Source organism: Nansenia antarctica, assembly GCF_963989245.1.
Source record: "Nansenia antarctica genome assembly, chromosome: 7".
NCBI lineage: Eukaryota > Metazoa > Chordata > Actinopteri > Argentiniformes > Microstomatidae > Nansenia > Nansenia antarctica.
Window position 1 is genome coordinate 9,718,758 of NC_137677.1, and position 13,361 is coordinate 9,732,118.

The 13,361-nt window shown below is 43.4% G+C and overlaps 1 protein-coding gene across 1 annotated transcript in view; it reads left to right on the forward strand.

The window, feature by feature from the left end:
- ap5z1 (adaptor related protein complex 5 subunit zeta 1) overlaps window positions 1-6,190 on the forward strand; it is a 12,547-nt gene extending 6,357 nt beyond the window's left edge. The window contains exons 10-17 of the mRNA XM_080536153.1: window positions 328-506; window positions 1,469-1,611; window positions 1,742-1,860; window positions 3,091-3,218; window positions 3,375-3,472; window positions 5,161-5,293; window positions 5,413-5,627; window positions 5,856-6,190. Coding sequence (XP_080392279.1) covers window positions 328-506; window positions 1,469-1,611; window positions 1,742-1,860; window positions 3,091-3,218; window positions 3,375-3,472; window positions 5,161-5,293; window positions 5,413-5,627; window positions 5,856-6,108 — 1,268 coding nt within the window. The 3' untranslated portion in view covers window positions 6,109-6,190. The remainder of the gene's footprint in view (window positions 1-327; window positions 507-1,468; window positions 1,612-1,741; window positions 1,861-3,090; window positions 3,219-3,374; window positions 3,473-5,160; window positions 5,294-5,412; window positions 5,628-5,855) is intronic.
- Window positions 6,191-13,361: the final 7,171 nt, after the last annotated feature.

The following is a 13,361-nucleotide window of genomic DNA, read 5'->3' on the forward strand; positions in this document are numbered from 1 at the left end:
GTATATGTTTCCTTTTGTCTGTAATTTGATGGTTTCTGTCCAGACGGCACACAAGCAAGCAAGCAAGCTAGCTAACTCGCGTGGCTAGTATGGTCGACGGTTGCTCTGATTATTTCGGTTAACAAGCGTCAATCGTTAGCCTGAGGCTAACAGTAAAACCAGCACGACCAAATGAGTGGCTGAATCGAGGATACGCGATCCCTGGGTCAGTCTTAACCCTAGCCTAAGGGATTGCCCTAAGCGAAGAAAGTAGCACTGTGAAAAGCCCTGTGATGAAGTCAACTCTTAACTGTGTGTGGCGTGGTGTGTGTGTGTGTACGTGTGCAGGTGAGACCGCGGCTGTGGACTGCGAGGGGGTATGGAGGCTGGTGTTCGGGCGTTTCCCCGCGGAGCTGTTCAACGATCCGTTCCTGACCCACGAGCTGCTCCGCCTGCTCCGGCTGAACGTCGAGCTACTGAAGCAGAGGGTCCCGCAGTACACACACTCCTTCCCCAACCTGCTCAAGGTGACACACACACATATACACACACACACACTGTGTATATTATATACAGTACTCACATACAGTATATACTGTATATACACACACACACACACACACACACACACCCACTGAGCACTTTAATAGGAACGCCTGTACACCTTCAGGTGGTGTAATGGTGTGGGGAATGTTTTCTTGGCACACTTTGGGCCCGTTAATACCAATCAATCATCGCTTGAATGTCACAGCCTATTTGAGTATTGTTGCTGATCATGTGCACCCTTCATGGCCTCAATGTAGCCTACCCATTTTCTTATGGCTACTTCCAGCATGATAATGCACCATGTATCAAAGCAAAAGTCGTCTCAAACTGGTTTAATGAACATGACACACAGTGTTCTTCAGTGGCCTTCCCAGTCACCGGATCTGAATCCAGTAGAACACCTTTGGGATGTGGTAGAACTGGAGATTCATAGCTTGAAAGTGCACCTGAGAAATATGCAGGAATTGCGTGACACAGTCATGTCATCATGGCCCAGAATCTCAAAGGAATGTTTCCAACATCTTTATGCCACGAAGATTTGAGGCTGATTTGAGAGCAAAGAGAGGGCCTATCCAGTATTAGTATAGTGCTCCTAAGAAACTTTCCGAGTGTATAACTATAAATACATCTATGCTAGGGCCGAGGGCCATTGGTAGTCATAATGCTAGAAGAAGGAAGAATTAAGTTATTTTAAAATTATTATTATTATTATTTTAAGTATTTACAGTAGAGGAACTGTAGAGGGGATGAAGAGGTCTTAGGAGAGACAGTTACATTTTTCACATACATACACACACACACACACACACACACACACATACACACACACACACACACACACACACACACACACACGCAGCCCTCTCTACAAACAAACTCCTTCCCTAATTGGTAGATCAGTATTGTATAAAAGTGACACTGCCATTGCTCTCACTCTGTCTAGTTCCTGGCATGGGACAGTCCAGCAGTAGTCAGTGATTTTGTGGATCTGCTGCCCTCTTTGGTGACTGCTGGTACTGCAGTGGAGCTGCTACACTCTCTGCTGGACCTGCCCTGCCTCACCGCAGCTCTGTACCTCCAACTCAGGTATACACACACACACACACACAGACACACACACACACACACACACAGACACACACACACACACACAAACATACACATACCCTCACCTAACTATCACATCACTGTTCCTCCTTAACTGTGTGTGTCTCAGGTCTGCGTGTTTCCCTGTATCTGAGCCCGGTGGGCGTGGCCTGTCGTCGTTGGAGGCGTTCCGAAGCCCCGCCCACAGAGGTCTGTTCCTGTTCCTGCTGCGGGAAGAGGCGGGGTCAGGTAACAATCATCCTTGTGAAACAACGTCATAATGATGCTGTTTATATTAATGATCATTATATGGACTTTAATGTCAATGACCCTAATGATATAATGTTAGTTGAGTAGGGCTGGGCGATATTGCCTAAAATTCAATGTGTGTGTGTGTGTCTGTGTGTGTGTCTGTCTGTGTGTGTGTGTGTCTGTCTGTCTGTGTGTGTGTGTATGTCTGTCTGTCTGTGTGTGTGTGTGTGTGTGTGTGTGTGTGTGTGTGTGTGTGTGTCTCAATATTTCCAGACTTTTGGTCGATACCTGATATCTCGATATTGCTTTTGTATTAGGCTTAACCTGAAGTTCAAATATACTTCTCATTTTAAAAAAAAGTGTAGCCTTCAAGTAATTTATATATAATTTAAAATTCTGCCAGCAGATTTTGAGTTTCTGTGTGAATGAAGGAACATTAAACAGAAACCAAACACAATTCTGACAGCAGACTTTACTCCAGCTTTTATAAGTAATAATAATAAAGAAAAGTAATACACATTTATAAATAGTTTGTATGTGTTGCGCAACATTTTCTATTTGTACAGTTTTTGCTGTAACGTCAACAATAATTGAAGGTGAGTCATAGATATTATAAATGTGGATCCTTCAAATCTACTTTCTGATGCCAAAACACCAATGACCATTGTTGTAACACAACTACCAGTGTAACACCAATGTGACTGATTATTCCAAGAAACGTAATCAATCCATCTATTAAATCGATGCTGATCTCCTCGACATCTCTGCACTACACCACGCACACTTGGCGACCCTGCCTTTTCTGTTTCTATATACTGACATTGCATTTATAATGTTGCACAATGATGTCCAAAGAAATCATCTGCCCCCCCCCCCCCCCCACCTTTGCCACAGAATGTATTTCCAACAGACCTTGTATGTTTTCGGTGGCGGGGCTATAACACCAATAACATTGGTGATTCATTGGTAAATAAAGATTCCCTTTAAAATGATTGAAACTATTTTGTTGGTATTTTTGGATATTAGAGGTGTACAGAGACGATACATCTGTATCTGTTCACACCAACAAAATGATCTGTATTTTGATTTTTTTTTGTGTCTTAAAATAATCAAATTGAGATTTGGATATGCATACGCATATAATGACGATTACAATTGAAGAAATGACCCAGTTAATGGTAGTCGTAATTATATACTGATATTGCATTTATAACGTTGCGCAACAAGGCGACACCATCGCCCGACTGAACGTGCTCCACGAACTGCTGGCCGAGGCTGTTGATTGGCCCAGAGTGGTCCAGTGCGCTCAGACAGTCCCCGTGTTGCTGCATGTCTACTTCAACACTGTCATCACGGTAATTAATACTATCATTAAAATGTTGTCTTTTAAAATGTTTTGTAATTCCACTGCTAAGCATTTGTTTACCAAACTCTCTGTTGCTGTAAATAAGAATGAACTTGATTATGGTTTGTGTTGCCATAGTAACAGGTTTATTATGGTATGGGTGCAGGTAGATGGAGAGAGGTTGCTGGCTCAGCTGGTCTTGGTGATGCTGGAGCGAAGCAGTATGGTCCTCAACATTCCCAAATACACACAAGAGATACACAGGTGAGCGCACACACACACACACACACACACACACTCCCTCCAGTTTACGTCATGTTGGTACTGTCATGCCAGATTATGTCCGCCTGCCAAATAGTGTCCGGCTAATGTAAATATAAACATAAAAGCTACATTGTAAGCTAGCTAAGTAAGTTACTACTACTCCTACAACTACTTTGGCTGATGTGATGTGGGTTAACTAGCCAACTCCGTAACAATAGCGTAGCGAATTATGTGTGAAGTTAGCATGCTAGCAGGTGTTTTTATATAAAATGGCCATGCCAACATAAACGCTACAGCTGACTACTGAGCCTGCATCAACCTTAATGCTATACAATAGTGATGGGGGAAACGAAGCTTTCGACGCAATTGACACGTTCGACACAATTGTGTCGGAAAAAGTGTCGTTCTATCGATGCAGTCGATACAGCAGCTCCACAATGACATCTGCTGGTCAGGTCATGGTATGGCGGTTGTATCGACTGATTCACAAGTCAGGAATTTGAGGCAAATTTGTTCAATAAAGGTGCTGTGACAAACTGTGTCGATGTGTATGTGGCCATATATGTGGTCTTAAATGTTGGTGTGTCTAGTAGACTATAATAAAAACATATATGAATAAATAAATAAATGCAACTGTTGTGTCCATTTCTGATATGAATAGAATAGAATTTGCTATTTAGCAAACGCTTTTAATCCAAAAGCTACTTACAGGGACATTCCCCCTGGAGTAATTGTAGTACTCAAGGGCACACTAGTGGTGTTGTTTCAGGCAGGATTTGAACTCACAACCTTTTCCGATCACCAGTCCAATTCACTATTCACTCCACTATCCCCTTGACATGTAAGGATACAAATCTGAATGACATTGGGACATGGCTGTTTGACAATTGGAGCAGATATAATGGTCAACATGTCATAACAGGGCCAACAGTGTTGGGACGTGCTCGTGGAACAGGGAAAGAGTGCAAAACAAGGCTATATTGTGGGAACTGGACAGACTTGTGCTTATGTGAACAATCAAATATTTATTGCTTGTGTACATGAACAGTTAACGTTTTTTTATGTATATTTATCTGGCTAGCCTATGTGTTGCAATTATGAATCTATGACTATCTCTGTATGTTCTATGTCTATCTATCAATATCTACCGATCTCCTGTCTATTTCTATCTCTATCTCTGTCAATAAATGTATTCTGTCTAGCGTCCGTATGTCTCCACTCTGACTACAACCCTCGAATATGAGAGAGTTCCACGTCATTTTATGCAGTACGAAACTTGGAACACTGCCTCGTCTGCGGAATGATTGACACACCGGTCAGAGATGCTCGTGTGACGTACGAAGCTTCGTTCGAGTAGTCACGTGTTTTTTTGCCAATTTGACACAAGCATCGATACATTTGTATCGACGCACATTGTGTCGAAAGATTGACGCTGTGTCGTGACTACTGCGTCGAGCGTAACATCACTACTATACAAGTGGAAGAAGATTAGATAAGAGCATAGCAACGGCGTCCGAAAGACATTGATTACATCAGACGGAGACTATTTGGCCAGGCGGACTTAATCTGGCATGACGGTACCCTTGAGTCTAGACTCTGTTCTGTCTGTACCTTCTGCAGACCTCAACTAGGCCTCGTCGCCCCTCAAGTGCTCTCTCTCTCTCTCTCTCTCTCTCTCTCTCCTGCAGAGTCTTCAGCTGCCACCTGCTGAGGCTGTGTAAGCTCCGCCCTTCTCTAGTTGTGGACCAATCCCACGAGCTGCTGGAGTTTGCCGGTACCACAGTGAACGTGTACAGCAAGGAGGACTTGTATACACACGTGGTGGGTGGTTGGTTTGTGTGTGTGTGTGTGTGTGTGTGTGTGTGTGTCATTTGTACCTTACTGCTTCTCTGTGGATACAAACAATGTAGTTGAACTGTGGATGCGCGTGTGCGTTCCAGGTGTGGGTGCTGGGTGAATACCTGTCGGTGTCGTGTGACTCTCGGTGTTCCGTGGAGCTCATCACTTCCTGTTTTGAGGCGTTGGAGGCGGTACTGTTTGAGATCACTTCCTCCGCCCCTCCCCCTGGCCAGCCTCTCCCCGCCCCCAGAGTGGTCACCTCTCTGATGAGCGCGCTCGCTAAACTGGCATCCCGTTCCCATGACCTCATACCCAGGTAACATACACACACACACACACACACACACACACACACACACAGTAACTTATGCCCTCCTCTGTACTGTATGCCATAATGGCAACGTGGACATCGCCATGATATTCTGACAACAGTGACAAGCCATGTGTAGATCATACGTTCATTTTCCAGTTTTAATAACTGTGTGTGTGTCTGTGTATGTGTGTGTGTGTGTCTGTGTGTGTGTGTCTGTGTCTGTGTGTGTAGGGTGTCTCTGTTCCTCTCCAAGCAGCGTACTCTGGCTCGAGGTGGGGCAGTCCCCTGGTGCTCAAATGAGGAGGATGTGATCGCCATAGTTACCCGAGGGGAGGAACTCTGGTCCCTGCTGAAGGTTCCGAGCGTGGCTCAGAGTGTTCTAACTCCACCTCCACACGCTACCGCCCCCCAGTGGCACCGAGACGGCAATGCAGCGCTGCCGCTACGACTCAGGGCACTCACAGGCTTTGCACACACACACTGACAAACACACACACACTCACTCACACACACACACACTCACTCACACACACACACACACACACACACACACACGATTCTACTAGATGGATGCCAATGATATTGGAGATGAAAATCACACTTGCCTAAGTGATTTGTGTATTACAAATATGTACTGTATATTTTCATATAAATAAATTATGAATTATTGGATATGTACTGTGTGGCCACATTTCATTTCTACACTGTGCACGCACGCACCCACGCACAAACTCCCATTTACCACCAGGGGGAGATCGACGTAGAACAACGTGAATGAAGCAACGCGAACCGCACGTAAAACTAAGGGTCCCCGGAAGAGGACATAGCTGCTGGAAGAACCTGTGTTCACGCGAGCTGCATGTAAGTCGAATGTAGCAAGCAGTGTTGCCAGATTGGGCTACTTTTGGTCACACTGGATGGGTGGATTCGGTAGCTTTTAGACTGGTTGGGCTGGAAATTGTCAATTCTGTCTGGCAACCCTGGTAGCAAAATATGTGCATACGTATCTGGTAGCCTGGTACTTTCAAATCGCAAGTTGTTTCATCCTCTGTTCTCTTTTTCGGGGTGATGGAGGAGAAATTCTAGATAAAATCCATGATGGGACTTGATGATGCTCATCATTCTCCATCCTCACACCAGTGGCGGCTGGCCGATAGAGGGCGCTGGGGCGCCGCCCCCACCTTCACTTCCTAGTTGCGATTTGTAAAAGTTTTTTTTTTAAATAAACATTGTTTATTCACAAAATGCGGCTGATATTCTGTCGGGGCCTATCAGCATTCATTAAAAATCCTCCAATACAATAAACATTTGATCTGTGTGTGTGTAAAATTCACTGTTAAAATACATAGGGGGAGGAGTCGGGGCGCCGGCCGAATGCAAGTCTATGGCAGGCCAAATACTTTTGGCTTACACGTGAGCTGTAGCAGCGCTCCAATTGGCTGTCTCCTATTTCCTATTTTCGCAAAAATTGCGCCCCGAGCATGCGCAGATTATAGGCTTACCTAGGCTGCAGCCTAGGGCCACTACCACTAGGGGTAGTAAAAATTTAAAAATGCCCTGAATATCCGGTTGTTAAGTCTGACGTCAAACGTGACGTTTTGCAATTTCCGGCTCCAAACCAGAAATACAACATTGTGCGCGCGACGCGAGAGAGTTTTTGCCGGGTGAGATGTCTTCAGATAGAAAGTAAGCAAGTTGAAACGTTAGCAAATATAATTGCTGAGTGTTCTGACAGAGAAAGTTGGTTAAAATTGGTCGTTATTATTGTGACTAGAAAGTGTCTGACTGACACTTGACAATGACTATAATTCCATTGTAAATAGTGTCAAAGAACTATCAAGCTAGCTAGCTAGCTCAGAGGTGATGAGATGAGCTAGTCTGCTGCACACATGCCAGCTAAAGAGCTAACTGGAGGCACTTTATTATTTTACTTAAGTTAAATTAGATATACAATCTTTCTTATTCTGCTAGAATTGGGCTTCATTGGTAATACCATAATGGCATATTTACAGTACATGGACAGTGGATTGAAGCATTGTGTAACTGCTCCAGTTTGGTATTCTTCTGATAGACAGACAAGCAGCCCACGATTCTTGTACTGATGTTATTTATTTTGTGTGCACACGTACACACAAACACCGTGAAAAACTGTGAAGTGAAACAAACACCAATTACACATTGAAACCAGTCAGCACGGCATTCCGACCTCACATACATGTGAGAAATTACTTTAAATCAAAATGCACAGTAAAACAGTGACAAACAAAACAACAACATACCGTGTGCGCCTTCTACTCAGAACCTCTGTTGCAGCTAGAATAGTTAAACACCGTCTTACACATCAAACTTCTCTTCATGAGTGACGGAAGACGCCTACACGAGTTATATATATACATCCCGTCTCATCGCGAGACCACAGTACGTGAACAGCGAGGTGACGTCAACACGTACACGTTTAGATAAACAAAATAAACACATAATTGTACAACAATAACATATACATTTCAATATGTACAATACATTACAATAAGAATCTTTTTACAGTAAGAAAATAAGAACATTATTATTACCTCTTTACTACGACAGTTACACTGCCACCAAAATTACAAAGATTTTCTTAACCAAAATGTTTTACCTTAACAATAAATCCTGTAATTTTCCTATAAAATGGAAATTAACTTTCAAATAACCAACCCATTATTTCTAAATGTTTACGGCTTCCGTAAAACATAAACTCCGTAAACATTTTTTGGTTTTAGGAACTCTCCACTAGTACTACTAATTTTTGAACTGGACGCTCAAGAAAAGATGGTTGCGTCAAGCGTTCACCTTTCTTTCCTAAGTTACTTTGGCCTACTTGGATTTTAACCTTTCGCACCAGACCATCATCATCTTCACTTGTCTCGACAATTCTGGCTAGCTTCCACTCATTTCTGGGAACATTGTTGTCTTTAACAATTACGACGTCCCCAACTTGTACATTTCGTCTGGGCGTATGCCACCGTTGTCTGAGGCTTATGTTAGCCAGGTATTCCTTACGCCATCTACTCCAGAATTGTTCTGCCAGGTATTGTACCCTACACCACCTCTTCCTGCCATACAAATCTTCTCTGACAAAGTTGCCAGGAGGAGGAAGGGGCACAGATGTCTTCATTGTGAGTAGATGATTAGGTGTTAAAGGCTCGACACTCTTGGGGTCATTGATGGTATCCGTAGTGAGCGGACGATTGTTCACAATCGACATGGCCTCATAGAAGAATGTCCTCAGTGAGGTATCATCCAGTCTTCCTGTAGCTTGTGCCAGGACAGAGCTCATCACGCTCCTGACTGTCCGTATTTGGCGTTCCCAAACGCCTCCCCTGTGGCTTGCTTCGGGAACATTCATCAGGAAGTCACATTGTTTTCTTGCAAGGTAAGTAGAGATCCTTTCTTTGTCTAGTTCCATTAGACCTTTCTCTAACTCATTCCTTGCTCCAACAAAATTTGTACCTTGGTCAGATCGGATTTGTCTTACTGCTCCTCTAATTGCAATGAAGCATCTCAAAGCATTTAGAAATGCATCTGTCGTGAGATCTTCCAACATTTCTATGTGGATGGCTCTAGAGCTTAAACATGTGAACAACAGACCATATCTCTTGAATTCCTTGCGACCTTGTTTGGTGTAGAAAGGCCCAAAACAATCAATTCCCGTATATGAGAATGGGGGTGAGGGCTCTACTCGGTCCACAGGTAAGTCGGCCATACGTTGTTCTTCGACTGGTCCACGCATCTTTCTGCAAGTGACACAAGATTTGATCTGCTTGGCCACTACCTTGCTGGCACCTATTATCCAATATCCGTTGCCCCTGAGTTCGTTCAACGTTTGCCCACGGCCTTGGTGTTGAGTTTTCTTGTGACAGTGGTCAAGTATTAGTTGTGTGACAATGCTTTCCTTAGGAAGGATTACTGGATGCTTCAACTCAAACGAAGCGGAAGACTTTCTCAACCGCCCTCCAACCCTGAGCAGACCTTCTTCAATGATAGGATCAAGTTGGGATATCCGGTGAGTTTTTGGTAGTTTGTCAGATTTTTGACTAAGCCATTTCAGCTCCTTTTCAAAGGCTTCTCCTTGTGCTGCTTTAATGAGCGCAACAGCGGCTAGTTGTCTTTCCTCAACACTAATGGGCCCTGTCCGGTCTTTATTCACCAGTCGTTGAATTCGAGCAATAACATTGAGGGCTGTATTCCAATCTGAGAGTCTTGACAACCTTTCGAGGAAGCTTTCTCTTTCAATGACATCTGTTTTCAGGACTTTTACCTCTGGGTCACCTACAAGAAGCTCTGGAGATCTTTGGTTTGTGACAATGTCTCGTTCCCATAGGAACTTTGGACCTGTGAGCCAATTTGAATACATCAGTTCTGCCACCTTGAGACCCCTAGATGCATGGTCTGCTGGATTTTGACTTGTTTCAACGTAGAACCATTGTTTAGGATCTGTGATGTCTCTTATTCTCTGGACGCGATTAGCAACAAAAACATGAAAGCGCCGGGCTTCGTTCTTGATATATCCGAGCACTACCTGTGAATCTGTCCAGAAAAATTCCTCATCTATTTTCAATTCAAGCTCTTCTCTAAGAGTGTTGCTTACTGCAGCAGAGACTGTAGCTGCAGTGAGCTCAAGGCGTGGTATGGTGACAACATGTGTGGGTGCCACCCTGGCCTTACCCATGACCAGTGCACAATGCACTTGTTCTTCAGCAACAATCCTGATATATGAGCATTGCCCATAACCGTTGTTGCTGGCATCTGAGAAATGATGCAGCTCCATTTTTTGGATTGTGCCCAGGTTCTCGGGAATGTAGCATCTTGGTATCTCAATTTTCGGAAGGTTCTCAATAAAAGTTCTTTTAAGGTCTTTTAACTTTTAAGGTCAACAATAAAAGTTAATACATTTATAGTAATAATCACTTTAATAGTAATTACTTTGTTGTTTAGTATCAGGGAGGGAGGGAGAATGTATGACCATCTTTCTTCAGTAGGCCTACCATTTCTAGCTCATGTATATTTCTAATGATTCCTTATATGTCTTGTTATGATTCTTGTATATGATTCTTATTATGATTACATTTCTATTGGGATATTGCCTCAGGCATAGCTGTAAACATGCTTAGCTACTATATTTGTTGCTGTAATCGCAGTTGCTTCTAGCTATGATATTGTTAAGACCACTTATCTAGTTACACAATCTTCAGCATAACAAGTTCATAAGATATGAAAAATGCACAAGCAAAAGGAATGCAATTAATCCAAATTATTTAATTTTTAAGTTTTGATGCATCCTCTGGAGGCGTCGTCACAGCCGCCACTGTGCCGGGCACTAGAGACAGGAGAGAGGGTTCATATGAGCTTCACCAGGCCTATCGCTACAGAATAGAATACGTCATTAGTTTAGTTCGTATGTCCTTGGTCTATGTGTTCTATATGTTGACTTACCTCTGCTGTGTCCATCGTCGTGAAGACGGTTACTGGGTCTCGTTGGACGGAGACTGTCTGCGTCGACAGCAGCTGCCAAGGCTCCTCACAGATTTGAGAATCCGCTGGAGGAGGGAACGCTTCTTGGGCTTTGAAGCTCCGCTCCCCTCACAAGGCGTCGTCACAGCTGTCACTGGGCTGACCAGCTGAGGTATTGAGTGGTGGTCCAGCTCAGCTGGTGTTTCTGTGTATGTGTGTGTGTGTGTGTGTGTGTGTATGTGCGTGTGTGTGTGTGTGTGTGTGTGTGTGCCTGTGTGTGTGTACAGTGTGTATGTGCTTGGGACTATGTGCGTGTGTATGTGTGTGCGTGTGCGTGCTAGAGAGCGGAGAGAGAGTTCATATGAGCTTCACCAGGCCTATAGCTACAGAATAGAATACTTCATTAGTATGGTTAGTATGTCCTTGGTCGATGTGTTCTACATATTGACTTACCTCTGCTGTGTCCATCGTCGTGGGCAACCTCAATGCCCTCCTGTCCTGGGGCTGGAGGCGGGACACTTACCTTCATATCCTTCTGTCTTGGAGCTGGAGGCTGGAGACCTACCTTGATAGGTAGGTCCTTTACCTTACATAGGTCTCGGGAGCGGACCGCCTCGTACAGACCCTCGTACAGACCTCCCATGATGTCATTGAAACGACGTTTCCATATGTTCTTGACCAGCTAAGGAGAGAGAAAAGACAAATCAAATCAAATAAAACTACACATCCACAAGTCCACCTCTACAATTCCATAATTTAGAGCAGGCATACTGTCTCTACTGCTTAAAATGATTGTTTAATAAAAGCTATTTAAATTTCGACTAGTTACTAGGTCTCTAGGCAGGATAGTAAAGTAAAGATTATCTAATTAAAATACAGCAAAATGTAATATACCAAGAGCTCGGAAGACCCTAGGTTGTTCAGAGCCTCCTCCTTACTGTTGGTCAGCACAGAGATCCATCTACACACACATGGGTCAGTGAGAGTGAGTTGTTTTGATATGGTATGGTTCATGTTTTGATCACGCCCACTTCCACCATAAAAATGCCCAGTTTCTGGGTGGATCTGCACAAAATCTGATATGCATGATCTTTGGACAAAAAAGGTATTTCCAGTATCTATGTTTCTTGAGATGAGCTGTGTAATAGTGTCACCCTGTGGTTAAGCACAACCATACTCAGGGTTGGTTTAACTAAACAAAAGCCTGGGCTACTAAAATACGTTTTTTAATATGTAAGTATCTTACATCACAAACTCCTGCTCATCCTCAGCCTGGAAGTGATATGTGCGATTAGCTGTGTGAGAGAGAAAGATGACCCACAGTTTAGTTTATGCAACATCATACTGTACCTCTTGTGACACTAAACATTAACATTTTGTAAAAAAAAAAACTCCTAGCCAAGTTTGGTACTGTCTCTGTAATCACTGTTGAGGTAGAAGATTTTTTTTTTTTTTAAGTTGTCCTCTGTGACCTCTCACTCATCAACTCGTGACGTTAGAATTATACGGTTCTATCTCCATTTATGTCAAAATTTAGTTTTTTACATAATCTGATCCATTAGGTGTTTATTAATGCCTGTGTGGTGTTATTTTTTAAATGTTGACATTTTTTAATTAGTAATTCATAAAATACAAAGGTTCCATCCCACAAAACATAATGGTATGTAAAAACTTTGACGCTCAATATCTCTGAACTGCCCTAAACGGAGATAGAACCTTATCATTCTAAGCTCCTCAACTGTGCTGTGCCGGTTTGTGATCCTAGTCCTTTTCAATTGAGTCAAGTCAAAAACTACCGGTAGTGTTGTGACTTACGGGAGATGAGGTCAAAACATTTCTTGTCCTCCCCGGTGGGTTTGACCTGACAGGTGAGCAGGTTCAGTCTCACTGGCTGCCTATTGGACTAAATGACAGGAAGAGAATATTAAGAAATGAATGAGCTTAGCCAATGAAAGCTATATGCTATGAAGCAATAGTCCTTTTATTGTGGGTATATCTACAACCCTTTGCACCCACCCACACCCTCCTGAGGTGGTATGGCCACTTTACAGAGAAGAAACATAAATCACTCTGTGTGTGTGTGTGTGTGTGTGTGTGTGTGTGTGTGTGTGTGTGTGTGTGTGTGTGTGTGTGTGTGTGTGTGTGTGTGTGTGTGTGTGTGTGTGTGTGCGTGTGTGCGTGTGTGTGTGTGTGTGTGTGTGTGTGTGTGTGTGTGCATGTGTGCGTTGCTGTAGTTATGGATTATGG